The 25,841-nt window shown below is 34.9% G+C and overlaps 3 protein-coding genes and 1 pseudogene across 4 annotated transcripts; 2 read left to right on the top strand and 2 right to left on the bottom strand.

The window, feature by feature from the left end:
- Positions 1-1,288: 1,288 nt before the first annotated feature.
- On the bottom strand, positions 1,289-3,011 carry LOC107611605 (two-component response regulator ORR10-like). Its single transcript, XM_088496882.1, has 5 exons — positions 2,909-3,011; positions 2,382-2,473; positions 2,189-2,272; positions 1,590-1,660; positions 1,289-1,451 (listed from the first exon to the last, which is right to left on the bottom strand). Exons 1-5 carry the CDS (start codon positions 3,009-3,011, stop codon positions 1,289-1,291), a joined length of 513 nt encoding a protein of 170 aa, XP_088353008.1.
- Positions 3,012-11,820: 8,809 nt separating this feature from the next.
- Positions 11,821-25,792, top strand: LOC107614186 (uncharacterized). 2 transcript variants are annotated; one of them, XM_088497704.1, is made up of 11 exons: positions 11,821-12,103; positions 12,177-12,256; positions 12,336-12,521; positions 18,291-18,508; positions 18,599-18,700; positions 18,867-18,960; positions 23,504-23,739; positions 23,820-24,035; positions 24,136-24,228; positions 24,326-24,427; positions 25,233-25,786. In XM_088497704.1, the coding sequence occupies exons 4-11, from the start codon at positions 18,350-18,352 to the stop codon at positions 25,608-25,610; spliced, it is 1,380 nt and encodes a 459-aa protein (XP_088353830.1). In that variant the 5' UTR covers positions 11,821-12,103; positions 12,177-12,256; positions 12,336-12,521; positions 18,291-18,349; the 3' UTR covers positions 25,611-25,786. The 2 variants fall into 2 exon arrangements, with proteins under 2 accessions (XP_088353830.1, XP_088353829.1); XM_088497703.1 differs by lacking the exons at positions 11,821-12,103; positions 12,177-12,256; positions 12,336-12,521; ... (1 more) ...; positions 18,599-18,700; positions 18,867-18,960 and adding an exon at positions 22,415-23,097 and having other exon boundaries at positions 25,233-25,792.
- LOC148549811 (uncharacterized) lies at positions 15,492-18,164 on the top strand. Its single transcript, XM_088497702.1, has 4 exons — positions 15,492-16,675; positions 16,756-17,067; positions 17,157-17,262; positions 17,331-18,164. The coding sequence occupies exons 1-4, from the start codon at positions 15,495-15,497 to the stop codon at positions 18,003-18,005; spliced, it is 2,274 nt and encodes a 757-aa protein (XP_088353828.1). The 5' UTR covers positions 15,492-15,494; the 3' UTR covers positions 18,006-18,164.
- Positions 20,583-22,512, bottom strand: LOC148549810 (glucan endo-1,3-beta-glucosidase 14-like; annotated as a pseudogene).
- Positions 25,793-25,841: the final 49 nt, after the last annotated feature.

Genomic DNA, 25,841 nt, shown 5'->3' with positions numbered 1-25,841 from the left:
AATGAATTCTATTACTTGATTGATAATGCTTAATTGGGAGTCACATTGATTTTAAGATTAGGGACACAAGTATAGTATGTGTTTTTGAAAAGAGAAATTTTATATACAAAGTAAAAAAAGAAAGGCCAAATGAGCAAATCTATGCGATCTTAATCTAAACTCATTTAACTCGTGAGTTATCCTAACTGAATTAAATTGAACTTTTTAAAAACAAATTGTGATTTTATTGGCTCGATTAATCCATTTTTAGGAGCAAACCAAGATGATCACTACCAAAAATATATTCAATATCATTGGATTTTGTTTTGGTTGTTTCCATTATAGTTGCCGTTGGATTTTGTGTGGGAGGATTCGACGATAATACCTAAAATTAAAACTCTCAAAAATTTTACCGTCGGACATAAAAATATATATGACAGCTAAATTTATCACAAAATTGTGGCACCAAAATAATTTAAATGGCGCGAAATTTTATCATTACTTACATAAACGTGTTGTTTTGCTTAGTGAAATTGTCACTATTGGTGGATTTTTCCGCCACAATTTTATCATTTAGTAATGTGTTGATTTATATTTAAATAATTCTACTAGTTAATTAATAAGAAGTCTAGTCAACAAATATTTTTGAACTGCATTTTATATTAATTAATTATTATTAATTCGTTATTATTTAAATTTTATTTTTTAAAAAATACAAAATTAATAATTATTAATTACAGTTGTTTAAAATTGGCTAATTAAAAATTATTTACCTATACTTTTTCATATTTTAATCTATTTCTTATTCCTGACTACTTTTAAATTATTTACTCATCTAATGATGAATAGAGTATTCTGCCAAGCACTCTGCCAATTTAAACTTATGTATATTTTGTTTTTAAAAGTTTTCAAGTGAATTAAGTAAGAAACATTTGTGATTTGTGAAGTATCTTTTATTTTTATTTTTATATAACTTCAACACTTGTCAATAACTTCCTTAATGTTTATATGCATTTAAAATTCAACATTTAATTGATACAGGAAAGATGAGGAGTCAAGAGTAGAAAAAAGTTTGTTAACATGATTGCCATGTTTACCACAAAATTAAATGTAAATATACTCTTCTCTTCACTTCTCTCTAATGAATCTATTTACATCCGGGACTTCCTGAACAGCTAATTTCATTTTGTTTGATTGGGATGCCATATATGAAAACAGTAGATGAAAGGAAAATGTTCTAATTAAGAAACTACCACTGCCCCTAATATATATATGTATTATCAAATTTTTTATTTTATAAGAATTCTTATTAAATGGTGCACTTGATTCTTGTTTTCCTCTTGTTATTGTTGATGGGTTGGGTTTCCTCTTCTTCCTTGGATCTTGATTTCAATAAATGGGGTTTCAGCTTGTTCACATCTGATTGTTGAACTGGTTTTAGAAAGAATTCTTCAGCCCCATCTTCCAAGCATCTGAGATAAATGAGAATTTACACTTATTTGACATTCAGTCAATTAATGCACCTAATTTGTTTAAAAAAATATAAAAGATATTTATACAACTAAAAAGTTGATGATATTGGATTGGGTTATGGGATCCAATTTCCTCACCTATTGATCCTTGATGGAACATTCTCTGAGGACATGATCACAACTGGTATGTCTTTAAGAGAATTTGATTCCTGCAAATCAATGAACCTTTATTAGTATTTAATATTTATATTTAGAGAACAAGAAATTTTTCATTAAAAATATAAAAAATTTAAATTTTTAATGTATTTATTTTGTATTTATTAAATAAAAATATTTAAAATGTTTCACTAGTTATAAGTTTATCCCGTGTTCTAAAGACACATGTTAGCTAAACCCTTATATTTATTGAAATCTATTAAGAGAATGGCAATTGAGAAGATGAGTCCAACTTCAAATTCGGTTTGAGATTTGTTATGGTTTTGAAAATTTAGAAAATATCACAAGTGACTGTTTGTATTGTTTGAAAAATCCATATCACTGGCATTTATGAAATCAGATACCTTCTTTTCAAATTATTTTCAAAAATAGGAAAATAAAAATGTTGATCCTAAATCAAATCCATAGTTAATAATTTGATTTGACCAAACTCTCTGATCCATTCAAATTTTTGGAAATGATAAACAAATAATGTCAAAAAAATTTACACAAATTAAAGATCATACCAATCAAAAAGCTACCTTAATTTTTCTTAGCAAATCATGGCCAGTCATTTCTGGCATACAGTAATCTGTTATGATCAGATTTACATTAACTTCCTCATCCTGCATAAAATAAGTATAAGAAATTAGAGAAAAATATTAATACAAACTTGCTCATTTAAAATTATTTCTTTCTATCCATAAAAATAAGCTAATGACAACAGAATTGAACCTGATGAATTTCAGGTGTCTCATAACTCTTTAATTTATCTTCAACCATACCAAGGTATTGTAAAGCTTTAATGGCAGAGTCCACTGTTGTAACTGCAATTACATCACATTCATAAGAATAAGATACCATGTAACTGCAATTAGTTCTAACTTTAGTAACATAACTTTTTAGCTCTAGCACCCAAAAAAAAAATCCTTCATTACATGCAGATAAATGGAGCTAAATCAATTTTAAACTCCAACTTTATCAATTGAATCTACTTTAAAACTCAATTTCAAGTTGTAAAAAAATTCATGAATTGGCTCAAATAGCTAAAAGACAACTATGCGTTTGATTTGTATTTTTTATTTTAATATTTTTATTTTTAAAATTTATGAAAAAATTGATAAAAATAAAAAATAGAATTTTATTTTTTTATAATTTTTTTACAAATTATAAAAAATAAAAAAATCAAAATACAAATTTTTTATATATTAGCGATAGCAATTAAGTAACGGGAGGGAAATAATGAAAAAAAAAAAAAATACCATGAAATGAAGAGGTTTTGAGGAGCCTCTCAATCAACATTCTATCAATTAGGCTGTCATCAACAGCCAAAACATGGAACTGTGCCGCAGCAGACATACCCATAATAATTTGTTGAAAGAGATAAAGTATTGGGAAAAGAAGAGAAGAGAAAGAGATGAAGATGAAGATGGTGGTGATGGTGATGAATCATGAGGACTTGGCATTTTAATGGGGAGCCAGGTCCTAGTCATGAAGATGCATAATCCACATAGGAAATCTGACAGTTTGGAAAGGGAGATCCCAAAGATTTCATCAAGAATCTCCATGATATTCTACGTTGATTCTTGAATTCATCAATAAGCAAAGAAAGTTCTCTTTCTTTTTATCAATATTTTAAAACAACTCCTTATCTAAAATATATATATATATATATATATATATTAAATCAGTTATTAATATAAAATATATTAAAAATAATTTAAACAATATATATTTATACACATATAATGATTAATTTAATAATTTATTTTTTATATTTACATACTATTTTTTATTTTTAAATTATAAATTTTTTTGTCAAATTAAATTTTTTTTTCGATCAGCTAATAAATAATAATAAAAAATTAAAATACAATTTCTTGTTTAGCCAATAAGTGAGGGGAAAAAAAAGAAAGAGAAAAGACTAAAATCATCGGATATTAAATGTTGAAAAAAAAAAGATTTTAAAAATAAGTAATTGTTATGAGTGTCTAAAAGATAGTGTTTAAATTATTAAAAAAAATTAAAAATTAATATTTAATTTAAAAATATAAAAATAAATTATTTTTAAAATTTAAAATTTATTATAAAAAATAAATTAAATAAAATTAAATACCAACTTATAAATACTATAGAATTCACCATGAAAATATTGGGGATAGTGCTTTGTATGTTCTGATTTTCTAAAATCATTTTGGCTTTTCATGAGAGATAAAGGACATTTGTTTATATCAAAAAAAGATCTCATTCTATTTTTTGGCATGTGCATCACTTGCTTAGTGGCTTACCAAGCCCCACACATATCAGAAGCACCACCAATCTAGTAATAAAGATGATTTCCCTGATTAACAGTGGCGGAGCTTAAAAATATTTTTGAGGGGGGCAAAAATTTTCATATAAAACGTATATAATAGCATTTATATAAAAACAAAATTTATAAATATCATTATCTTTAAAATTTGATAATAAATAAATAATTTTATAAATAAATTTTATGAAATATCTTAAAGTGATATTTTTTGAGTTTTGAGTAACTTAAAATCTTTAATAATTAAATTAGAACTAAATTTTTAGTATTTTTACTATTTTTATTGTCTAATTCTAAAAATTAAGATCAAACTCACTAAATACAATTATTTAAAAGTAACATATGTAAAAAAATATAATTACAATGATAAAAAAATAATATAATATTTATTGAATATTTTTCTTATAAAAAATTCAATTAAGAATAGTCAGTAAAATAGTATTAAATTAAATTAGATAAAAAATTATCTAATTTCTTAAAGATAGTATAAGAAAATATAATTGTATGGATCTTAGTTTGAAAGATTTAAATTATAAAAGTTGTGACTTATAAATTTTTTAATAATCTATACGGATACAATAAAACTAATATTTATTGGATATTTTAATATTTCAATCTAAAAAAATTAAATTGAAAAAATAATAAAATATAAAATAATATTTAAAAACAAATCAATTATTCTATGATTATGATGATGATAAGTCTTGTTGTATTCTACTAAATTATTATAATTTTCAAAAATTCATTAGCGTATAATTTTCAAAAGTCCATTAATAAAATATGTTATAAAATATAATATATACTTAAATAAGTCTCTAAAAATTTTTGTATATGATGTTTTTATCTTTAAAATTTTTTTATTATGTTGAAGTCTTTAAATTTTATAAAAATAAGATATATAGATCTTTTTGTCACATTTTTTAAAATTTATTTGTCCAAATAAAAATAATAAATCTGACTAAAACAAAAATTTATATATCTTATTTCTATAAATTTTAAAAAACTAAAATTCAAACACAGTGTTTCTAAATTAGTTAGAAAAAATTTAGCTAACTAAACTAGTAATAGTCTATGATATATAACTACTAAATATATTACGAAATTTTTGGGGGCATGGCCCCATTTTCCATTAAAAGATCCACCAGTGTCCTTAAGTACCTCAAGCACCATACACAGAGCCAAAGATTCAATTACATATAAAGAATTGTATTTTAGAGTTAATATTCAAAATGGTCCTGAAATTTGGAGACAGATTCAATTTGACCCTCAAAATTTTAATTGACTCAATTTAAACCCCTAAATTTAAATAAGTGATTTATGTTAGCCCTTCTGTTAATCTCTATTAACGACACGCTTACCTGGAACGTTAAGTGACACATGGACTTAACAGGTAGCCTTATTAAACGACGTCGTTTTTTCCTTGACGCGTAATCTTTCTTCAAACGACAGCGTTTTTCATTCTGAGGTTAAAATTTAACAACGCCAATAATCAAACCACTCAAAACAGGGACACTCTTTTTCTACTTCTTCATTCTCTCGCATGCACCATACTGTGGAAGATCAATGTCGCTGCTAGTGTAGGGCGCCGGCATAGCTTGTCGCACGCGTTTTCATTTGCTAGCACGAGGAAGAAGAAGCTGTGCACCACTGTTTCTCCAAAAAAGGTTAGTAACGCAAGCATTCTATGTGTGGGTTCAATGTTATGTTTTGTGTCTTTTCTTGGTTGGGGTTTACAGGCCATTATTTGTACTCTATTTGATGCTCAAATGGATTGGGTCCATTGTGAAAGAAGATAGTTTTAGTTATTGATCCTCTTCTGTTAGGGTATTTTTAAAAAAAAGACTAATTATGATTAACGTTAATTGTGTTACAAAGAAGAAAGCACATCTAAATTAGTGAAGTCTACCACTTCTTTATGTACCAGTTTCTGTCTATAGATGATTTCAATAGATGAGCTTTTTTTCTGAAAATATAAAATGAGAAATTCATGAATGAGTAAATAGATTATGCTTGTCAATGTGATAATGCGGAGCTGTTAATTATGGATAACAAAAAATTGTGTAGCTGTTGTTACACGGATAAATTTTATATATGAATTTTTATATTTTCTGTTTTGAAAAAATATTGATTGGCATGTTAATGTAGAATCATCTGATGCATGATGAAAGGCCTTGGATGTTGAAGTTAATTTGTTAATTGTTTGAATCATATCTGTAGATGGGTGGTTTGATAACCATTGTCTATCATCACGGAGGCAGCTTTGTTACAAAGAATGATGGTAGTGTAGTTTATGAAACGGACAATACGGATGAATTAACTGGACTAGATGAAGATAGATTGGATGTATTTTCACTGAGGGATTACTACAAGGAGCTCAGTTATGCTGACATTGTTGAATGTTGGTGGCTTATTCATGGGAGACCTTTAAAGAATGGACTGAGAGCACTTTCACATGACAAGGAATTGTTAGAGATGTGCTATCTTGCAAGAATGAACCAAGGAAGAGTCCACTTATATTTTGAGCATGGAGTTTCCCAACCTCATGATAATGAAGAACCTGAGTTAATAGAGTTTACTCCCATTGCTCCTGAAGAAGACAAGGATGCACCTATCACCATACCAAATCCAACAAGAAGCTCAAATGATGTCTCAACTACAAAGTCCAATGAAGAACCAGCAGTCCAGACCCAACCTGAAGTACTAGTCCAGGACCAAGAAGATCCACTAGCCCTGGCCTAACCCGAGTCACCAACCCAGGCTCAACCCAAATCACCAACTCAAGCCCAACCTAATCCACCAGCCAAGCACAATTTATCTAAACCCAAGCCCACCTCAACCAAATCCACCACCACCAATATCAAACCCAAACCCAAGGCCAAACCCAAATCCAAACCCAAACTCACTACATCCAACACTGCCAAGACTAACCACACATCATCTAAATCTGCAAGTAAACCCAAACCCAAGAACAAACCCTCATTATCTAAAGTCACAATCACTAAGCCTACAAACAAGTCTCAACCCAAATCCACTTCAGTGAATTCTGCCAAGACTAAACCTATTACTAGATTATCTGCTAGATCAGCAAGTAAAATAGTGGAAAGTCAAGATGGTGGAGACCGAATCAACAGTAGTAGTGACTCATATGATTCTGTAGAAGACAGCCTATATAGGCCTGATCCATTTGAAAGCTCAAGTGACTCTGATATTGATAGTGAAATTTCTGAAGCAAGGAAGAGGGATTTGAAGTTCAAACATGCACCGAGGTCTGCCTGGAAAAAAAGGGAAAGAAAAAGTGTTAGTGGAAGATGATGGAATTGTAGTAGAGAATTCTGATGAGGAGGTGGACTGGTTACAAGTGTTAGGGAAGAACCATGGTTCACATTATAATGCTTATGATCCAATGCATGATAATATTATTTAAAAGACATTGTCAAAGTTTACAGAATTTATGAAATTTGTCTCCACTCCGGGCTTCAAAGCACCAAGAAAGAAATAGAGATTAAATTATGTTGTCCTTTGTGGATGAATTGATAAATGTAATCCAAAGTTGTGTGTTTTGAGGTTATTTTGTAGCTGTTTTGTCACTTTTGTGGCTGAAATTTGTGTCAGTGGTTGTTTATGCCTTTTGTCATGTCTTGTATAGGGCTTTATTTTGGAACCTTTTAAATAGCCTTTTTGTTTTGTGACTGTAATGATGACATTCTACACATTACTCTTGATTTATCATGTGTTACAATGGTCATTGTCATGACTATAGTTGACCTATGAAATCAGATTCAAGGTTTATTATTATAACTTATTTTGTAATTTAGAAATTTGGTAGATAAATTACAAGTTAGTTTATTATTGATATTTGCAGATTTGTAACCAGTCTCTTATTTATTCTTACCATTTTATTTTTACAGGTTTAGTCACAACTTTTAATTTACAGAATCATACCTATTTGTAATATCCTCACTGAATTTGTAGGTTTAGTCAAAACTTACAATTTACAAAACAGATTTGTATTGAAAAAACATAATTGTAGTGACATTAATTCAATTTTATTCATCACTTTCCTACACCTAAGGCATAGCCAATGGCTACAACTACAAACAAAACAAGAAAAAAACTCAAAATACTATTCCATACTTTTAAAATCCTAATTTCAGCTTCTATTGCACTAATCATCCAACCCATGTTCATCTTCCAATACTCAATGCTATTTTCAGTTTCATGTTTGCCAGTCATATCTTCTTCTTCCATGCCATTTGCCCACACAAAAAGTCTACACCATCTATTCCTAGAGGTCTATCACAACAAGAACCACAAAATAAATTATGCATGTATTACAAAAAAAGATGTAAATTCAAGAAGGAAGCAATTCAAGAACTCACATTATAGTTTAGACATCCAAAAAATGGTCTCTCTGAATTTGCTTCTCTTTCAGACCAACGAAGAATGGGACGCATTCCACAACCAGACCAGTGTGGAACCTTTCCAGATCTAGCTCGATTTGGATTCCTATCCAAACTTCCATGTGAATGAGATTTGTTGCAACTTTCGGAACCTTGGCTGGTGCTCCTCATCATCTTCTCTAACATCTAAACAACGATATCAATTTAGGAATTTGGCACTTGTTAGGGTTTTATATTCATTAAAAGGGGGGCTAAATTGAGTCTAAAATTTTTTTTTCTATGTCAGCAAGGTTTAATAAGGCCACGTGTCAAGCCCACGTGTCACTTAATGATCCAGGTAAGCGTGCCGTTAATAGAGATTAACAGAAGGGTTAACGTGAGTCACTTATTCAAATTTGGGGGTTCAAATTGAGTCAAATAAAATTTCGGGGGTCAAATTGAGTCTGTCTCAAAATTTTACGGGCCATTTTGAGTATTAACTCTGTATTTTGATATAGATTATCATATCAAAGATAGGATTTCACTGAAATTATTTGAGAAAAATAAAAAAAATACATATGAATTTTTATACGATGAACATATGTACACTCTATTTTATTAATGAATTACGTGTACTAGCCAATATTAAGTCTGTTAGTCATTTCTATTCTTTTGTTGCCTGAGAAACTTTTTCGATAATAGTTGCTATCAGGTGGCACCTTATTTGCCATGATGACACTGTGCATTGTGTAACGTGACCCTCTCGATGACACAATAGAAAATAATTATCAAATTATTGAATTTGTTAAATTAAAATAAAAAAATTTATGTACAAGACTTCGCTAGTACAGATTGAGAGAAGGATCAATGACTCGCCGGCTTTAGTGGTGACGGGGTCGGACCTCTAGAGTAGCTGCGGTAGTACCTGCAAAGACATTCCAAGACTCAAGTCAGAATGGATCAGAGAGGTATAGGTAACATTTAGGAATGTGTAACGTACCTGAGGGAGCCCTTGACTCCCCTTACATAGTTTGTGTCTGTTATCTTATCTTATCTTGTTGGCTAAGATAAGGGAGGTATTTGAATTTGAACATTGGTTAGGGATTTGTGATCATCTTGACTAGTTTGGGCTGTGGTGAGGGCCTACTCGGGTCGTTACTACTCCGATAGGGGAACCGAGGATCAGGTTCAAAACAGTTTCCTCCAGAGTGAGAGATCATGCTTGCTCAGCCTCATCGCTGGAGGAGTTCGTTTTGCCATGGGGCTGGGGGTCGCGAGCCTGGCATCGGAGATGGAGTGCCATCTCAAACTTTCTGGACGAGATCGAAAGTCCATGGAGCACTTGGCCGTCCCATCAGTTGTCCGATCTATTTCTCGAAAAAGGGAGGTTTTGTTAGTTGCGGTTTCCAAGATGTCATAATGACGTTTGATGCGAGGATATTAGTTTTGGGCTTCTTTTCCGTTTTGCCCTCCGTCCTTCCGTGTTTTCATTTGAAACGTTTGGGGGTTTTTTATTTCCCTTTGTTGTAACTGCTTCACCTTTTCTCTTCTTTAACCTTTTCATTTCCTCTGCTCGAACGCTCTCTACATCTCTTCTTTGGCGCTACATTTTCACTGGATTATTGGGCTTTTCGGAGGGCTCATAATGCTATATTTCCCTGCGTGCATTGCACTTCCACTTCTGCCATTCAACTTTCTGAGAATCAGGTTGGTACTCTTTGTTTAGTTTTGTTACTTTTGTATGGCTATTACTTCCATAATTTTTCTTTGGTTCATTTGCTTTTGTATTTTTCTTTCCGGGATGTTTTCTGTGTAGGGGTAATAGGAAAATAGGGGGTGCAACTGTTTTGACACAATTTTATGTTTGTAGTAGCGGTAGAAAAATAGGGGGAGGTGCCACTATTTTATAGATGTCTTTAGGTGCTTTTAGCATAGAATTTGTAGGGTTTTCTCTTCTGGAGAGTGGGCTGACGGTGGTGCCCCTTTGGTTTATAGGTATGGTCCGGCGAAGAGCTGAGGGCGCTAGGGTTCCCATTGTTCCGGGACCAGAGGCGTGCCTAAAGATTATTATTAGGTGTCCTCCGACGTGTGGGGAATGCCTTCCCAGCTTACGGAGGAGGACCTCCAGAAGTTGCACGATGAGGGCGTGATGTGCGGAGGTGGCGAGGTAGAGTGTCAATATGAGCTTTCGCTCTCCGGGGTGGATGAGCGGGTTTGCTACATAAACCCTAATTCCCCACGAGTCGCCGACTAGATGTGGGTTTACGAGTCTAGGTTCACGAGGTTGGGGGTGCGGCTTCCCTATTCTGCGTTTGTTCAATCCCTGCTGAATCGATGCTAGGTGGCACCGTCTCAGCTGCATCCGAATAGTTGAGCGGTCATCCGGACTTTCGAACTAGTCTGTGAGTATTTGGAGCTTCCTGCTCGTGTGGAGCTCTTCTTGTATTTTTCCTGTGTACTCTCTCGACTAAGGAAGGGAAGCACAAGAAAAATTATGTATCATTTCGAGCTCAGCCGAATCCGCAGATTTTTGGTTGTTCAAGGATTCTTTTCACGGTTTTAAGGAGGAATATTTTAAAGTCTGCCATGCCTGGGGACATCATCCTTTCTGATTGACCCTTGAGGGAAAGTGTCGCTTTTCCATTTATTTGAATTTCGGCGCAGATTCGTCTTACTTGACAAGGATAACCTACGAAGGGTTGTCCTCTGAGAATAAAGATATTGTCGACGTTCTGTTGGCGATCTTTGGGGATAGGCCATTGAACCCCCGGAATGGTATGGGTGATCCAGTGGCGTGTTAGTCTTATGTCAGTGGGTTTTGATACTTTCTCATGTTTTTGCTTTTATTTCTGTTCATACGACTTTTAATTTCTTTCAGTTGAGATGATAGGTGGACAGACTACTCTTGCAAGATTGAAGGCAGCCTTTATCCGTGATTCCGGGAGTATCAGTGATGGGGCTTCACCGTCGACTCCTCAGCTAGACTCTCAGACTGTGTCTCAAGAGATGCTGGCTATAGGGCAACCAATGCTGATGTTGAGGTTGTGGAAATCCCCATTCCTGAGTTTGGTTAGAAGCGGAAGAGGTCAGTTGAGGAGAGCAACATGGAGTACTTTAAAGAGGAAGTGAGAATGCCTTCCGTGACCACTTAATTACTGAGCCGGCTAGGATAACCGAAAAAGTCCTGCACCGAATTACGTCAGCCACCCCTTCTAAAAAAAATTATAAGAACTTGCGAATAATTAAACCTTTAAAAACATAAAAAATACTATCTCACGGCTCGCGCTCTACGTGATGAAATTTTAAAATAAAAAAAACAAGAAAACCCAATTCTCATTTTAGCTATATACCTTTTCACATTTTTTAAAAAATTCAAAATCACTCTACTCGTCCAATGTGAGAAACTGTTTCTCCCTGCGTGCAAAAAAGTGAACCCCACCATTCTTGGGTTCAACACCTCTTATTTTCATCTTTGTGAATACACTACCGCAGAAGCGGAGAGTAGTGGCGGAGAAACAGCGGCTGTGGCCAAAATCGCCACATATTGGACGGATAGCTGCAGAGATGACCGGCGGTCTGGATAAATGACGCAAAACGCTCCTGGATAGCGGCTGGGCAGCGAAGACCGCAGCTAAATCAGGATATATATCATCAACATTCCTCATCTGACCCTATATTCTTGGCGCGCACCAAAGCAGAGCAGAGGCGCGAAACACACCCACCCCCTGTGCCACAATATACCCGGCGACTACTTCCATAAACGCCGCTAGGTGAGTTTTGATTCAGTGTTCCAATTCCCCCTTTTATATCACAACCAATAATTTTTTCCCCCCAATTGTGCAGAAACCCGCGAGTTTCTTTTAGCAGCGCGCCAACCAAGAGCAAGAACAGAGCCGTGAACTTCAGCGCAGGAACCCACCCAGGTGAGGATCTTATCATAATTCATTGTGTCTATTCCCCCCGTCATCTTATACCCTTTAATTGAGTCCCCCAATTTTGCAGAAACCCCTAAAATTTTCGAGCTATTGCCTGTCATCCACGAGTCCTGAAACCATACTCTCTCAGCCATTGTGTGCAAAATCCCTGAACTTTGCTCCACCTTGCGCTTTCGTGTTGGTTGTCGAGCCGCACAGCTGCCATCAGTGCTTCTCTCACCGGGGTTGAAGTTGAGCATATCCCCCTTCACTGGTTCGTTCATCTATATTGACCTCTTTTTCGTGTTTTCATTCTTGGTTCAGACTTTTGAACAATAATTTGTCTATATCTTCTATGTGTTGGGGTTAATTGCTGTTGTTTAGAGTTAGGGATTTGATTCATGTGACTTGATCCACTATGAGCAAGCTCAGCTGCCTAATCATTTATCTGTTGTTGTCATTACTTTAACTATTTGAACAATAGAGAGTTGATTATCTAGATAGATAATTCAGTATGATTAATTAGTGTATTACTCTATGTATGATTAGCAAGAATTGAGTATGATGAGTTAGCATATTACTCTGTCCATGATCAACAAGAATTGAGTATGGTTAATTAGCTATGTTAAAAGATTAATCTAATTAGAGTATACATACAGCTGCACATCTGTGTATGATCAGCCTGAATAAATTGATCTGTTAATATTACTATGGTTGTCTACCCCTAATAACTTACTTTTTACTATGGACTTAGTATAGACCTTGCTTGTTTAATTTAATTTATCATTTATTTAATTGACCTCAATTTCTTTGCCTTCACGAAAGTTTCCTCTTTCTTTTTCATATTTGGTTAATACAGTTTACCGTTTCATTGCAAATGAAGACAAAATTTCAATTGAACTCAGTTATATGCTTCCTTATTGTTACTATAATTATCATTGTTATAGCATTTTCCTTCCATGGCTCAAATCCTCATAATGGTATCCCAATAATCAGCTGTGAATCCCATTATCTCTATTCTATTATTCTTGTTCCCTGCAGAAAATTGAATTTTCAGTTAGATTTGTTGGTCAAAATATTAACTAAGTTGTTAGTGTGTTTCTCACAAATACTAAATTTCTATTTGTGGAGTTTTATAACAAAATTCTTTAAGTCATGGAATACAAAAAAAAACAGGGCTAATATATTCGATGGAGGGTTGGTGGATTGCCAAATAAAATTAACAATGTTTATGTTTACCAAAGAATTACTTATTTTTGTTTTCTCAAATGTGATAATGTGATTCTTCTGCAGTTTATTTTTTTTTTTGTATTTATAAATTCAGTACTTAGTAATAATTGGTTACTTAGTTGTGATTATTTGATTATAACGTTTAATTAATTGGTGTTAGTTTTTTTTTATGAACTGTGATATTACTTCCGCAGTTTGATCTCAGTTCAAGTGAGAACATTTAAATTCCTTTTGAACCTTGAGATGTGTTTTTCAAATCTACTACTACTAGTGCATTTCAACAAAGATGCATTTGATATAGTTTTACCTGGATTGGATTCTTGCAGCAACTAATTTTATTCTGTTGCATTAACAAAGTGGTTTTTTTCCAAACCTTACAATAAAAATCTATTTGGTTAACACTTATAAATCAGTACTATATAAAACCTTTCTTTTTATTCCTGTGTTTCTTAAAACTGCCTTCTTTTTTTTACCTTCAACTTGGCTGATTTTTTACTAGCATGAAAAGTGATCTAATGTTGACTTTTTTTGGTATTTATTGTGCTGTCTATTTATTTTATATGTAATACTAAATGTAATCTTATAACAACTATTTCAAGGTGTTTTTTACTTATGCACACACACAGTTTTCAACATCGTGGACATGATTTTTTGGGTGGTGCTATTTTATACGAATGTTTTCTGCATGAGAAGTGTTGAACATTAGTGGTCTGTGATGTAAAAATATATTATTAAAAAGTTGGCTGATATCATTAGAAGAGGTGAAATTAAACTTTGTGAAGCTGAATTTGTTATTTCATTAATTATGTATTGGTACATAGGATTTTGCTGCATATTAGTTAAAATAGCTTAGGACAAATTTAGAGTAATGCACTTGTGCCATGCTTATACAGTGCTACTCTGTTAACTCTAAGCATATAATAACAGATGGAAAAGGGCCAAAGGGCTAAAGTGATAGTGTCCCAATTCTTATATATAACAAGCTGCTTTATCAGTGTCTTTTTGCTTCCTTTTAATTGGCGAATAGAAGATACTATTAGTACAATACACATCTGTGTCATGACACATGTTTGAAATGCTCATCTACATGATGCATGGGCTTCACACACAGCTTGTGCCTTTCTTTCCTCTCATCATTTACCATTTTTAAATTCCTGTACTATTGTTATCAAGTTAGTCATAAAATGGGGCTTTTCTTAAATAAGTAGTTAATTAAGAACCCATCTTTAAATACTCTTAGTTAGCTAGTAAAGAAGATTCTATTATTTTTTGTTAATTAAACAAATATTATAACTTTATGCCAATAATTTAAGGTTACGATTTAGATCTTATAATAAGTTAATTATCCGTGACCAATTTTATTCAATAATTTTCATTGCTTTATGATTAAGATCAATGATCAATCATGTACTAGATCACATGTAGTTTCAGTTAATATATAATCCCATAGGCATAACCAAACCAAGTGCTTAGCTTTTCAAATAGTAAAGAACAAAAATTCTATTCTTTCTATCTCTCGCATTAACAGTTAATACCAAGAGCATATCATAAACTAATCTGTTTCCTTTTTCATGATAAATCCATTTTGACCTCCACTTTTGACTTTCAAATTCCAAACACTACTCCAGCATATATTCTTTGTATATTACATTAGTCTTGAATTTATTTTTCCACTATACATGATGCCTGTTGACAATTTGTTATGCTTATACTAATTCAAAAAATTCAGTGCTATTTTCTTTTTTCATGACTGTTTAGTTATAATTTTTTTTTCATTATTTTTTAAATCTAACTTTCATTTCTATTTTCTTTTTTTAATTTTTAAGGAAGCTTTTATTTTCTTTTCACTTTTTGGACTTGGAACCAGCAAATCTTTCACCCAGTAATTTTTTAGAAAGCACAGAATTTTGCAATATGGCCAGTGATTCTTATTCCGTACAACCTATGGAAACCTCAGTTCAAAGTACTCAATATGGCCAGTGATTCTTATTCCGTACAACCTACCCCATGGATTTGCATGAAACAAACCAACTTCATTCTCTCTATGATTATTTCCGGTCCTAAAATGCCTGGTAATGACATAGATGTCTACCTACAGCCCCTGATCGATGAGCTGAAGCAGTTGTGGGCCGGTGTTGATACGTACGACGCTAGTGAGAAGAAAACATTCAAGATGCGAGCTGCACTGATGTGGACTATCAGTGATTTTCCTGGCTTGGGCAATTTATCTGGCTGGAATACTTACGGCGGGAGAGCTTGCCCCACGTGTAATTTGGATGCCGAGACTATGCGACTCACCTTCAGTCAAAAATGGTGTTATATGGGTCATCGTCGCTTCTTGAATCGCGATCACAGATACAGACAGGATCGGAGTAGATTCGATGGCAAGGTAGAGGATAGATCCCCACCTACCAAATTGACTGGTAGGGATGTCCTGAGACAATTGGAGGGTGTTCCCGTCTCACAAGGCAAGGTGCAAGCGGTGGGTGGTAAAAGAAGGCGCGGACAGCAGACCGTGGTGCAAGACGAGTCTCCCTGGAAAAAGAGGAGTGTATTTTTTGACCTGCCGTACTGGGAGAACAACGAATTACGTCACAACCTTGACGTGATGCACATAGAGAAGAATGTATGCGACAACATTGTTTTCACCATGTTGAACGAGAGCGGTAAGTCCAAAGACCACCTAAAAGCTCGAAAAGATCTCCAGTTGATGGGCATCCGGCAGGATATGTGGCCACTTGAAGGTGGAAAGTATCCCGCTGCAGTATTTACCATGCGGAATCCAGAGAAGGATGTCTTTCTTAGGACAATCAAGAATGTGGTCTTTCCAGACGGATACTCTAGTAACATCTCTCGCTGTGTTGATTTAAAACAGCGCAAGTTATTCGGCTTGAAGAGTCATGACTGCCATATTCTAATGGAACATTTACTGCCAATTGCGTCAAAACACGTGTTGCCCACCCCAGTGTCCGCCGTCTTGGCTGAGTTATCAGCCTTTTTCCGACTAATATGCAGTAAATCCATAGATCCTCAACAACTTCCTCTCCTTCAGGATCGTGTGGTCCATACTTTGTGCCACATGGAGATGATATTTCCACCTTCCTTCTTCACAGTTATGGTTCATCTAACGGTGCACTTGGTCGAGGAGGTACGTCTCGGTGGTCCAGTGCATTACCGGTGGATGTACCCAATTGAGAGGTATTGATCTACTTAAGGTTTCTCGACCTGTTTTATTAGGACAGCTGTCATATAGTAATTTATATGTTATGTTCTCAAAGGTACCTATGTCGTCTCAAGCAGTACGTGCGTAACAGGGCACAACCGGAAGGATCGATTGCAGAGGGCTACTTATCCGAGGAGATTCTCACATTCTGTTCGAGATACCTAGATAACGTCGAGACTAGGATCAACCGACCGACACGCGTTGACGACCGGCCGACCGATGCTCCGCCGTGCGAGATTGCCAATATGTTCCCAGAGGTTGGAAAGGCGGTCGGGGCAGCTTCATTTTTTACTCTAACAGCAACCGAAAAGCATCAAGCACATCGTCATGTACTGGTCAATTGCATTGCTGTAGAGAAATTCTTGGAGTAAGTACAGAGACTGAGTTCTAAAATTATACAGTGAGCCAACTTGGTATTGGTAGTACTAAACTTGAACAAACTTTTTGTATGCACAGTGAGTACAGAGCCATGACAAAGAGAAAACTGCGAAGTAAAACAAGGTCCCAGTCTCAGGTAGATAGTGCTGTGCACAGAGGATTTTCCAACTGGTTTAGACATCAGGTAATCTTTAATATCTCAGGATCCTACTACCATTCGATGCCATCTTGCCTCTAATGGTTCAATGCCAGGTCCCATTTGGAAGCACCAATCATTCGAATGAGTTGCAGTGGCTCGCCTGCGGTCCCCTTGCTCAAGCCAAACGCTATCAGGCTTACAACGTCAATGGATTTAAATTTAGAACCATGTCGAGGGAGGAAGGGATGAAAACACAGAATAGCGGGGTTTATGTCACTTCGGATACTAGAAGTTATGCAAGTAAACGGGATGCCAATGTTGCTGTTGGCGGGGTCTCATATTACGGCAAATTAGTAGACATCATCGAGCTAAATTACAGTGGTCAATTCACTGTAGTCTTGTTCAAGTGTCTTTGGGCAGACACCACGTCAGGCAGAGGCATCCGGCAAGACGTTTTGGGCCACACCTGTGTCAATTTTGCCACTCCGATTCACACAGGTGATCGAGAAGACGATGAGCCGTATATATTGGCATCTGAGGCGCGTCTTGTGTTCTACGTGGAGGATGTGGTGGAGAATGGATGGAGTGTAGTAGTCCATGTGAAGCCAAGAGATTTGTTTGACATGGGCGAAGAATATGAATATTGTGAGGTCGACCTTAATCCACAGTCCTGTATGACTAGCTTGCCTGAATTTGATGTCGAAGGCCTGCGGTTGACAAGAGACGGCGATTTAGAGGAGTCCACTAGTGAAAGGGTTGAAGATTGTGATGAGGCCGCCGATTCCTAAAACATTGTTCTCCATCATGCATGTATCTCATATTCATTGGAGTTCTGGATATATACTACTATCATGATTCACCTACGATAGATATTGGATTGTATTTTAGTCATATCAATAGACAATATGTTGATTTTATAGAGTTATTTGAGATTTTTTAAAACTTATCCTCTCATATAAAGCTCTTTTATTCAACTTGGTCTTCACAATGCTGTTCTGTCTCCTTCAAGACTTCTTATAATCACATTTTTATATTGTTCTTGTACATTCTTTCTATTTTTGGTGGACTATCAGGGAAATTGGAGAGCAGAGACTTCTTTCTCATTACCAGAAGCCATTTGTTCGCAGAGAAGATGATAGATGCGTCTCCATTCTCTTCGTTGGACCATGCAACCTCCTTTGCAAGGCAGTTGTGGTTCAAAGAGTCCTGTATACAATCATGGTTGGATGCGTTTTCTGGACAGAGTCACCTTTATCGAGCCATTAGTCATGCACCGGGTTCAATGATGAGGGTTTGTTTGCTGCTGCCCAGTTTCATTTTGTGAACCCTTTTCTTATTCGTGGAAAGAAACCATATTCATGTGGTTATTCTAAAATTTTAGGAAATGCTTCAATGGGACCGAAAATACCGGGCTAAATTTGGGTTTGAGTTTAGAACAAGTACGGAAACGTGGTGCTCACAGGAAATACTTGACGAGGTGAAGGTAAATATTCATGTTTTACTTTTCTTTGCCTTGGCATGATGTGCACCTGCTCAAGTTGGGTTTCATGTTCTACTTACTGCTCAATGTTTTATAATAAGAAAAAGTGAAATTTCTTTTTTTTCTAGCTGCAGTACTTATACATTTTGAGTTATGCTTCTTTCTGCAGTCACGCTATGAGAACACTCTTGTTGTTGAACTGGATATTGCAGCACGGGAGGAATTCAAACTCATAGCACATGGTCTTGAGCGACTATGGGATAGTAAGAAAGACTCGGATTTTGTAATGTTTATATGATCTGTTTCTATCTAATCCACTATAAGCTTGACAAATCTAATTAAGAATTATTTAATTAATACGTACATGAATTCAGACTTATATATATATTATCACTCTAACTAATTTCATGTACATATAAGATTTTATCGTTTTTATATCAATTCTAAAGGTGCCAGGCCTAGTTGAGTTGCATAGAGTCTCAATCCCAATCTGCAGCTTATTTGAAGTAGGGGTCACCCCTTGGCTTCACTAATTATAATCCCAATGTTGTCTGATTAAAGTAGCAATTGATTCTAAATGTTAAGCCTTTTGATTAGTCAATTCACACACTAATTCTTCCTAATCTGAGCTTGTTTGGCTACGTTGCACCTGTCAGGAATGTCTCGAGACAATATACAAAAGGAATCTGAAGACCTGGTGGAGGTGGTTCCAGATTCATTGGAAGGAGAGAATGTTGTCTCCTCCGATATCTCTGAGGGCGAAGATTCTGCTGGACGAACGGCTTCAATGTTGTCCTACGACCTCAATAGAACACCCGAAGAGAATGAATATCCTTATAGTGGAATGTCTCCCGAGAAGAAGAATGCGTGGCACTTGGCTATGTGGGCAACAAGATACTTAAATCCTTAAGGGGAAAGCTTTGGTTTAGGTGAAGAACTTCGAGGCCGGTTGCATATGATAGCCGAGACAAAACTATGCAATATTAATTAAGGAGATTATATTTTCATAACTAATTTATCATGCCACTGTCTGATATTTAATTTTTTATGTAGTTCTTGTTTTAAAGATTTTACTATTTGGTTAATTTACTATACATGCACTATAACAATATCATGAAATATGGATGACTCATTGCTAATAAGTATGTTAGTAATACTTATCAGATATATACTTATTAAACTTGCTCACGACAATTGACACTTTCTTTGTTCAATAATTATATGGACAATATAAATCTAACATACTCATTGTCAGGTTTCGTATAAATATATTCAAATACTCAAACTTTATATATTGTTATCATTTTAGCCAATTTTTTACGTTAATACAAAGAGAAAAAAAAAAAAAGAATTGGAGTGTTAAATGCACTTGGCTATTTTGGAGATTTTAAGAAGAATAAAAGTAAATATATGAAGGAACTTAGAACTTAAAGTGCTGATTTTAAGTTTTTTCTTTTTAAGTTGTTACTGCTTCTAGATATATTTCCCTGTTAACAATAAAATCTAGGAGTTAGCCTAAATAACATGCACTCATTTCGAAAGAAAAATTTCACATGAACATTTTAACCACATATATATGAATCAAAATATTCTTCTATACAAATCCACAAAGTATTGATCTCAGCAAACACAGCCATAGCCAGTAGACCAAGTTTGGGTATTTCTTTGGTGGTGCTGCCTGTTTCAATGAATTTTGATTTCTATAGAAATGGACAAAAGAAGATATAATAGTTTTTGTAATTAAGATAGTCTAAAAATATTATGGCTGGGTATTTAAAAAATTAGAAAGGAGCATGGTTGATTTGCCTTATTGTGGGTGGCAGAGGAGGTAAGAGAAATCGAAGTGGAGGGATTAAAAGTAGTTGCAAAAGCAGAGAGGCCAACATTACAAGCTTCTTGTTTTAATCGGGTTTACCGACTCAATAGCAACATCTTTCAGAACTGCACCTGGCTTCAACTCTTCATAGCACAATGCAACCAAATAAGCCTCCAATCTCATCCTTCGGTTCGATGGTGTTCCCTCATTTTCCATTTGTCTCATAAATAAGTTCCTATTGTATGTTGGTGCAGCCTGCAATGTTGCTTCTGCAACATCAATGTCCCCCTCTGAAGGCCACCCTCTTTTTGGAACCCTAATTTCAATATCATTGAACACTAAGTTTGCAATTTCAAAGGGTGACTGCATCTACCTGAGCATATAGCATCTTGTTGGGTATTTCTATTTTGTCATATTTTACCTAATGGGATTTCATTTGGGCTGTTTTTGTATGCAAAGAAAGGGTATGCATTGAAAGAAAATGGTGACTTTGTTTTCGATGAGAACCTATAGAATTGTTTCATGGTTTCATTTATGTCGTTCTTGAAGGTGCCAGCTGAAGGAGGGTATGATTCTTGAAGAACTGCAAGGGAGCTTGGTGACGCGACTTGGATGTTCGATGAAAGGCCAAGCTGAGAGTCATGCATGTTGGATGTTGATCACTGCTGGAACAAGGTGCTAAAACATTGTTGTAATTTCATCTATGTAAACTTCGTTGCCTACTTGGACTCCTATGATTTTTGTGTCTGGTAGGTAGGGTTCGATGTTGTTGCTCTCCCATTAGAAGTGCTTGTTCAATATGGCATTAGAAGTGCTTGTTTTTGTATGGATGAATTTCACTTCACTTAGATTGCGGTCTAGAATCACATAACAGTGACAATTATGGCCTGTTCTCTATGATTTCTGCATTCTAGGGCAGTTTCAATTTCATTTCAATACAAATCAAACTTCTTTGCCCTTTTTTCCTTTGATTGATATCAAAGTTGGTGAAGCTAAAAAATTCATGAGACATGCAAAAACAACAACAAAACATGCATAGAGAGAGCAGGGAAATACAGGGAGAAAGATAGATAGATAGGTATGGAGGTTTGGTTTGCCTTAGCAGCAAGGGCTCGTCAAAGTTACTCGTATTTGGATAATTGGGTAGTCCTTGTGTTTATAACTTGGTCAATATTATGATATTAATTTTTAGATAATTTATTTATCTAATTATGTATGAAATATGGCATTTATAGTTATGCAGTAATACAAGTTTGAATGAGTGAGCTATTAGATAGGGATGCTATATTAATTGGTACAATAAGAAGACATTTTTGATATATTCGATACGAGAATAATATCCCCTTTTTAATAGTAATAGAGGTCACTATAATTTATATTTATCTAAAAATTATATCTTGAAAAAGATGTGACAACTAATTTTTGGTTCAGATATAGTTAACCCCTATATTATCATTCCTATGTTTATATATACATTAACACTCCCCGATACTTGTACTTAAGGCGGTGTGCAGGTGTGAATTAATAAGGACATGCCTTTGTTACACATGGCTGTTTTTATTATTATCCTTTTAGTATTATTATTATTATTATTATTATTATTATTATTATTATTATTATTATAAAAGAGTGGGAACCCAATTTTTCACACTAACAAATTGCTAAAGCCAAATTTGAGATGAAATAAGGAACGGCGCCCAAATCCTTATTTATCCTTGCGAGACTCCATTTGAACCTACCTCCAGCGGTGTCTCACATAGTCCCAAGCAGTCGAAGCCCCTTCCTGACGAAGGCCTGAAACCTATTGCTTCTCTCGTCTATCGCAACCCTTCCACTTCAAAGCACTGCTGTCTCGCTTTCTCTTCTCAGGTAAGGGTCCGTCCTCTAATTATTTCTTGTGTATTTTGACCGAAGCATGAGTTTACCTGGACATGGCAAAATGCATGGCTGATATAATTTGCTCATAGATGACCCAGGGGTATAGTTCATGAACCTGCATTGTCATAGGAGCATGTTGCTAAAAATTCCTCTGTTTTTGGAAACCTCGTAATTCTGCCGATTACGTAGAAATAAAAATAACAAGGATTAAAAAACAAGTATTGGATCTCATGAGCTGCTTGAGATTATGAATCCGAGATAACAACTATGGACCATGACTATTCATATTCCTTTTTGTGTGCTTGTTGGTGTCAGGATTGTAAGATGGCCCGGAAAGGTCGATTCACAAAAAAATCAAAGTTTGGACCAGGGTTTCAGCAACCTCAAACGGAAGCGAATGCGACTTCGGACCCCCACCATGATGGCTCTCAAATTCACCCGAACAGTGGGGATAGTGTCCCTGCAAGCGGTGATTTGGTTTCCGCTACTTCACGCCCTTTCCATCCCCCGCGAAGTGAACCAAGGCCTGCTCCACAGATGAGCACAAACAGTGTCCGGAACTCGCTGCCAGGCCATCTAAACTTGGACGCTAATGCAAATGAGGAAACTCTTCTTGATGAAGAAGTTGACAACCTTCATGATGCTTCTGGAGCTCAGAGCCGCAAAGGACGCAAGACTACAGAGTTTTGGGCGGTTAAGACCATCGGTATGGTATTTAATTATTTTTTCTTTCATCAACATGACTTAGGCTCCATCCATTATTAACTTACAATATACTCTAATTCGGTCATTCCAAAATATATTATGTGGGCTATCAAAATATTTTAAAAATATTCTGAATTATTACCCTAATTTAATTTTTGCCTCCCACATTTAAAATTAATTTTAAGTTTGTCATTGTACTTAGTTTTTTACAATAAAAGTCAAGCAGTTTTTGTTAAATTTTTTTCAAGTGCTGCAATTCTGTACCAATTTAAACATGTTTTATGCTGGTTTGATCCATCATGCTTCCTTTGCTAGGCGCACAATAAGGTATTATGTTGAAATTATTATGTTATATAATAAATTTATGACATGCTGTTTACAACGTAAATGTTATGTTTGGCTTATAGATTCTGACGGCACAATCAAGCCGGCAAAATTAAGCGTGAGGGAGGCTATGGAACGGCCTAACGGTAGGAAGGTCGTGCTCAGGTTCAACAATGCAAAGCAAGCTATTGGGGACGAAGCTGGACTGTTGAGTGGCGTGCTTGGTCTGTTGGGGTCTGATTTTGGAAAATTTCCCATCTGTAGAACAAGTTGGCGTGAGATTACTACGAAAGACAAGGTCTATAACGAATGTGTCAAGGTAAAAGTTTATACCCCGGGTAAATTAAATCTGCTTATTTTTACAATTATTGATTATTATTATTATTATTATCTGTGTAGCAAATATTCCACTTTGATGAAGACAGCGAAGGAATTATAAAGAAAAATATTTTGAAAAGTATGGGGAAGTCTTGGAAGGAAACAAGGCTGAGGTTGTATGACCGTTTTTATGAGCCAACATTCACGACTGAACAAAATCTTGAGAATCGACCGCCGGGAATTGATCGAGAGCATTGGAGATGGTACCTTGACTATCGCGCCAAACCTGAGACGAAGGTAATATACTGTATCGTTGTTACACAAGAATACCAATTATGTTGCATTGAGTCCTTTTCTATCATATTGTAATCGCCCTTTGTCTCGGATGGACCAATAGGAGAAGTGCAAGAAAAACGCGGTCAATCGATCAAAACAACAATATACTCACACTGGCGGCTCGAAAAGTTTCGCACGGCGGATGGAAGAAGAGGTACTCTACTTGTTTTATTTAGTTATTGAACTCTCTCTATGATTTAATTTTTATTGATTTTGTGAAAAATTTCAATGCAAAAACTTTGTTGTTACAGTCGGAAGAACAAGGAAGGATAGTCGGTAGAGGGGAGTTGTGGATCAAGGTGCACAAGAAAAAGGATGGCTCATATATCAATGATGAAGCGAGAGCAATTGGTGTAAGTACTACTCGTTAATTGCAGCCTATATTTTTAATAATTTTTTTAATTTATAACGACTAAAATATTTGAGAACTAATTTAAAAAAACAAGTGAACTTTCAAAAACGAATTTGACTATTAACTCAATCTTTTATTCCATGTCTGGCGGTATCCAATTATTTACATTACATATATCTAAAGTATTAAGGATATGAATAAGTGCAGACAATAGTTAGTTGGGCACACGTGCTTATTATTACCATGCATTACATCCATGTCAGGTTGAAATTAAATATCTTCGAAGCAAAAATATTTGTGTGTGATTTATTAACGGGTGTACTTATAGTATATTTATAATTAAGGTGATCTCTTTAAATTTCAATATTGAGAGTCGATGTGTTTGACTGGGTGTGCGAGGAGTTTTGGTGGATGACACGGGAGTCTACCACCATATATGAGTCTAGTCTTTAGTTAATTAGTAGTCTTGCTTGAACAAATAAAATAATAATTTAACTGACTATATTATCTTAATCTACTAGAATTTTTATTACTATAGCCACTTTTTATTTTTCTACGTAGAACCTACGGAAACCACTGGTGCTTCTCTGATCCACTATCATTAGCTTTACGTTGCATTTCATTTACTATCAGAAATCAAATTTAATTTTTCGATTGTTTGTTATTTTTGTTTTCATTCGCCTTTGGATTTTTTATTGATTGGGAGTTATGTGTAATCCTAAATTTTTTTGCTGCTATATTTGTGTGTTTTTTATCATGATGTAAGTGATAAGTTAGTTGAGGAGATTGCTAATTTGTGTATGTAGGAAAGAATTGAGGAGATCGAGCAACATGATGAGTCTTCTAGAATGTTGTCTCAGAATGATTCCATTGCTCAGGTTTTCGGAAAAGAGAAACCGGGCAGAGTACGTGGTGTGGGTTCTGGACCGACTCCTAGCCAACTCTTCGGTCCGAATTCACATGCATCTGGCAACGGAGTCCAACAAGAGGAGACCCAGAGGAAGCTGCTTGAACTGCAGGCAGAGCTAGAAGGCGAGAAGTTGAAGAGAAAGGCGATGGAGGATGAGGCAGCATCAGATAAGAAAAAGTTGAAGGCGATGGAGAGTGCTCTAATTTATCTGTTTCAACGGCAGGGTGAGGAGCTTCCCCCAGAAATCGCTGCAGGGATGAGTTTCGTGGAATGATAGAGTGAAAATAGAATATTAGGATTTTACCTTATTTTGCATTGAAGCAAACATTTTATTGAATTAGACTGAGCAACTCTACAGAATAGATTTATTTACTTCGTATTTTGATGGATAAATAACTTTGTTTTGCTTATATAGTCAATTTTGTTTTTGTTACAAGTTTAGCTTCCATGTTTGTTGAAAATACTCACTTTTAAAATAATAATAAATATAAAAAGAATTAAAAAA

This window comes from Arachis ipaensis, chromosome B8 (assembly GCF_059453495.1).
Source record: "Arachis ipaensis isolate K30076 ecotype BB chromosome B8, ASM5945349v1, whole genome shotgun sequence".
Taxonomy (NCBI): domain Eukaryota; kingdom Viridiplantae; phylum Streptophyta; class Magnoliopsida; order Fabales; family Fabaceae; genus Arachis; species Arachis ipaensis.
The sequence above is the reverse complement of the archived record's forward strand: the minus strand, read 5'-3'. Positions and strand labels throughout refer to the sequence as shown.

What these genes read in the sequence shown, in the direction of transcription:
- LOC107611605 (XM_088496882.1), bottom strand. Translation starts at nt 3,011, where the DNA reads ATGGGTATGTCTGCTGCGGCACAGTTCCATGTTTTGGCTGTTGATGAC. An exon ending in AGACACCTGAAATTCATCAG is followed by an intron (nt 2,273 to 2,381) that starts GTTCAATTCTGT and finishes TATTTTATGCAG; the next exon opens with GATGAGGAAGTTAATGTAAA. An exon ending in ATTTGCTAAGAAAAATTAAG is followed by an intron (nt 1,661 to 2,188) that starts GTAGCTTTTTGA and finishes ATTGATTTGCAG; the next exon opens with GAATCAAATTCTCTTAAAGA.
- LOC148549811 (XM_088497702.1), top strand. Translation starts at nt 15,495, where the DNA reads ATGAAACAAACCAACTTCATTCTCTCTATGATTATTTCCGGTCCTAAA. An exon ending in GCTGTAGAGAAATTCTTGGA is followed by an intron (nt 17,068 to 17,156) that starts GTAAGTACAGAG and finishes TTGTATGCACAG; the next exon opens with TGAGTACAGAGCCATGACAA. An exon ending in CCAACTGGTTTAGACATCAG is followed by an intron (nt 17,263 to 17,330) that starts GTAATCTTTAAT and finishes GTTCAATGCCAG; the next exon opens with GTCCCATTTGGAAGCACCAA.
- LOC107614186 (XM_088497703.1), top strand. Translation starts at nt 22,659, where the DNA reads ATGGACCATGACTATTCATATTCCTTTTTGTGTGCTTGTTGGTGTCAG. An exon ending in CACGGCGGATGGAAGAAGAG is followed by an intron (nt 24,229 to 24,325) that starts GTACTCTACTTG and finishes TTGTTGTTACAG; the next exon opens with TCGGAAGAACAAGGAAGGAT. An exon ending in ATGAAGCGAGAGCAATTGGT is followed by an intron (nt 24,428 to 25,232) that starts GTAAGTACTACT and finishes TTGTGTATGTAG; the next exon opens with GAAAGAATTGAGGAGATCGA.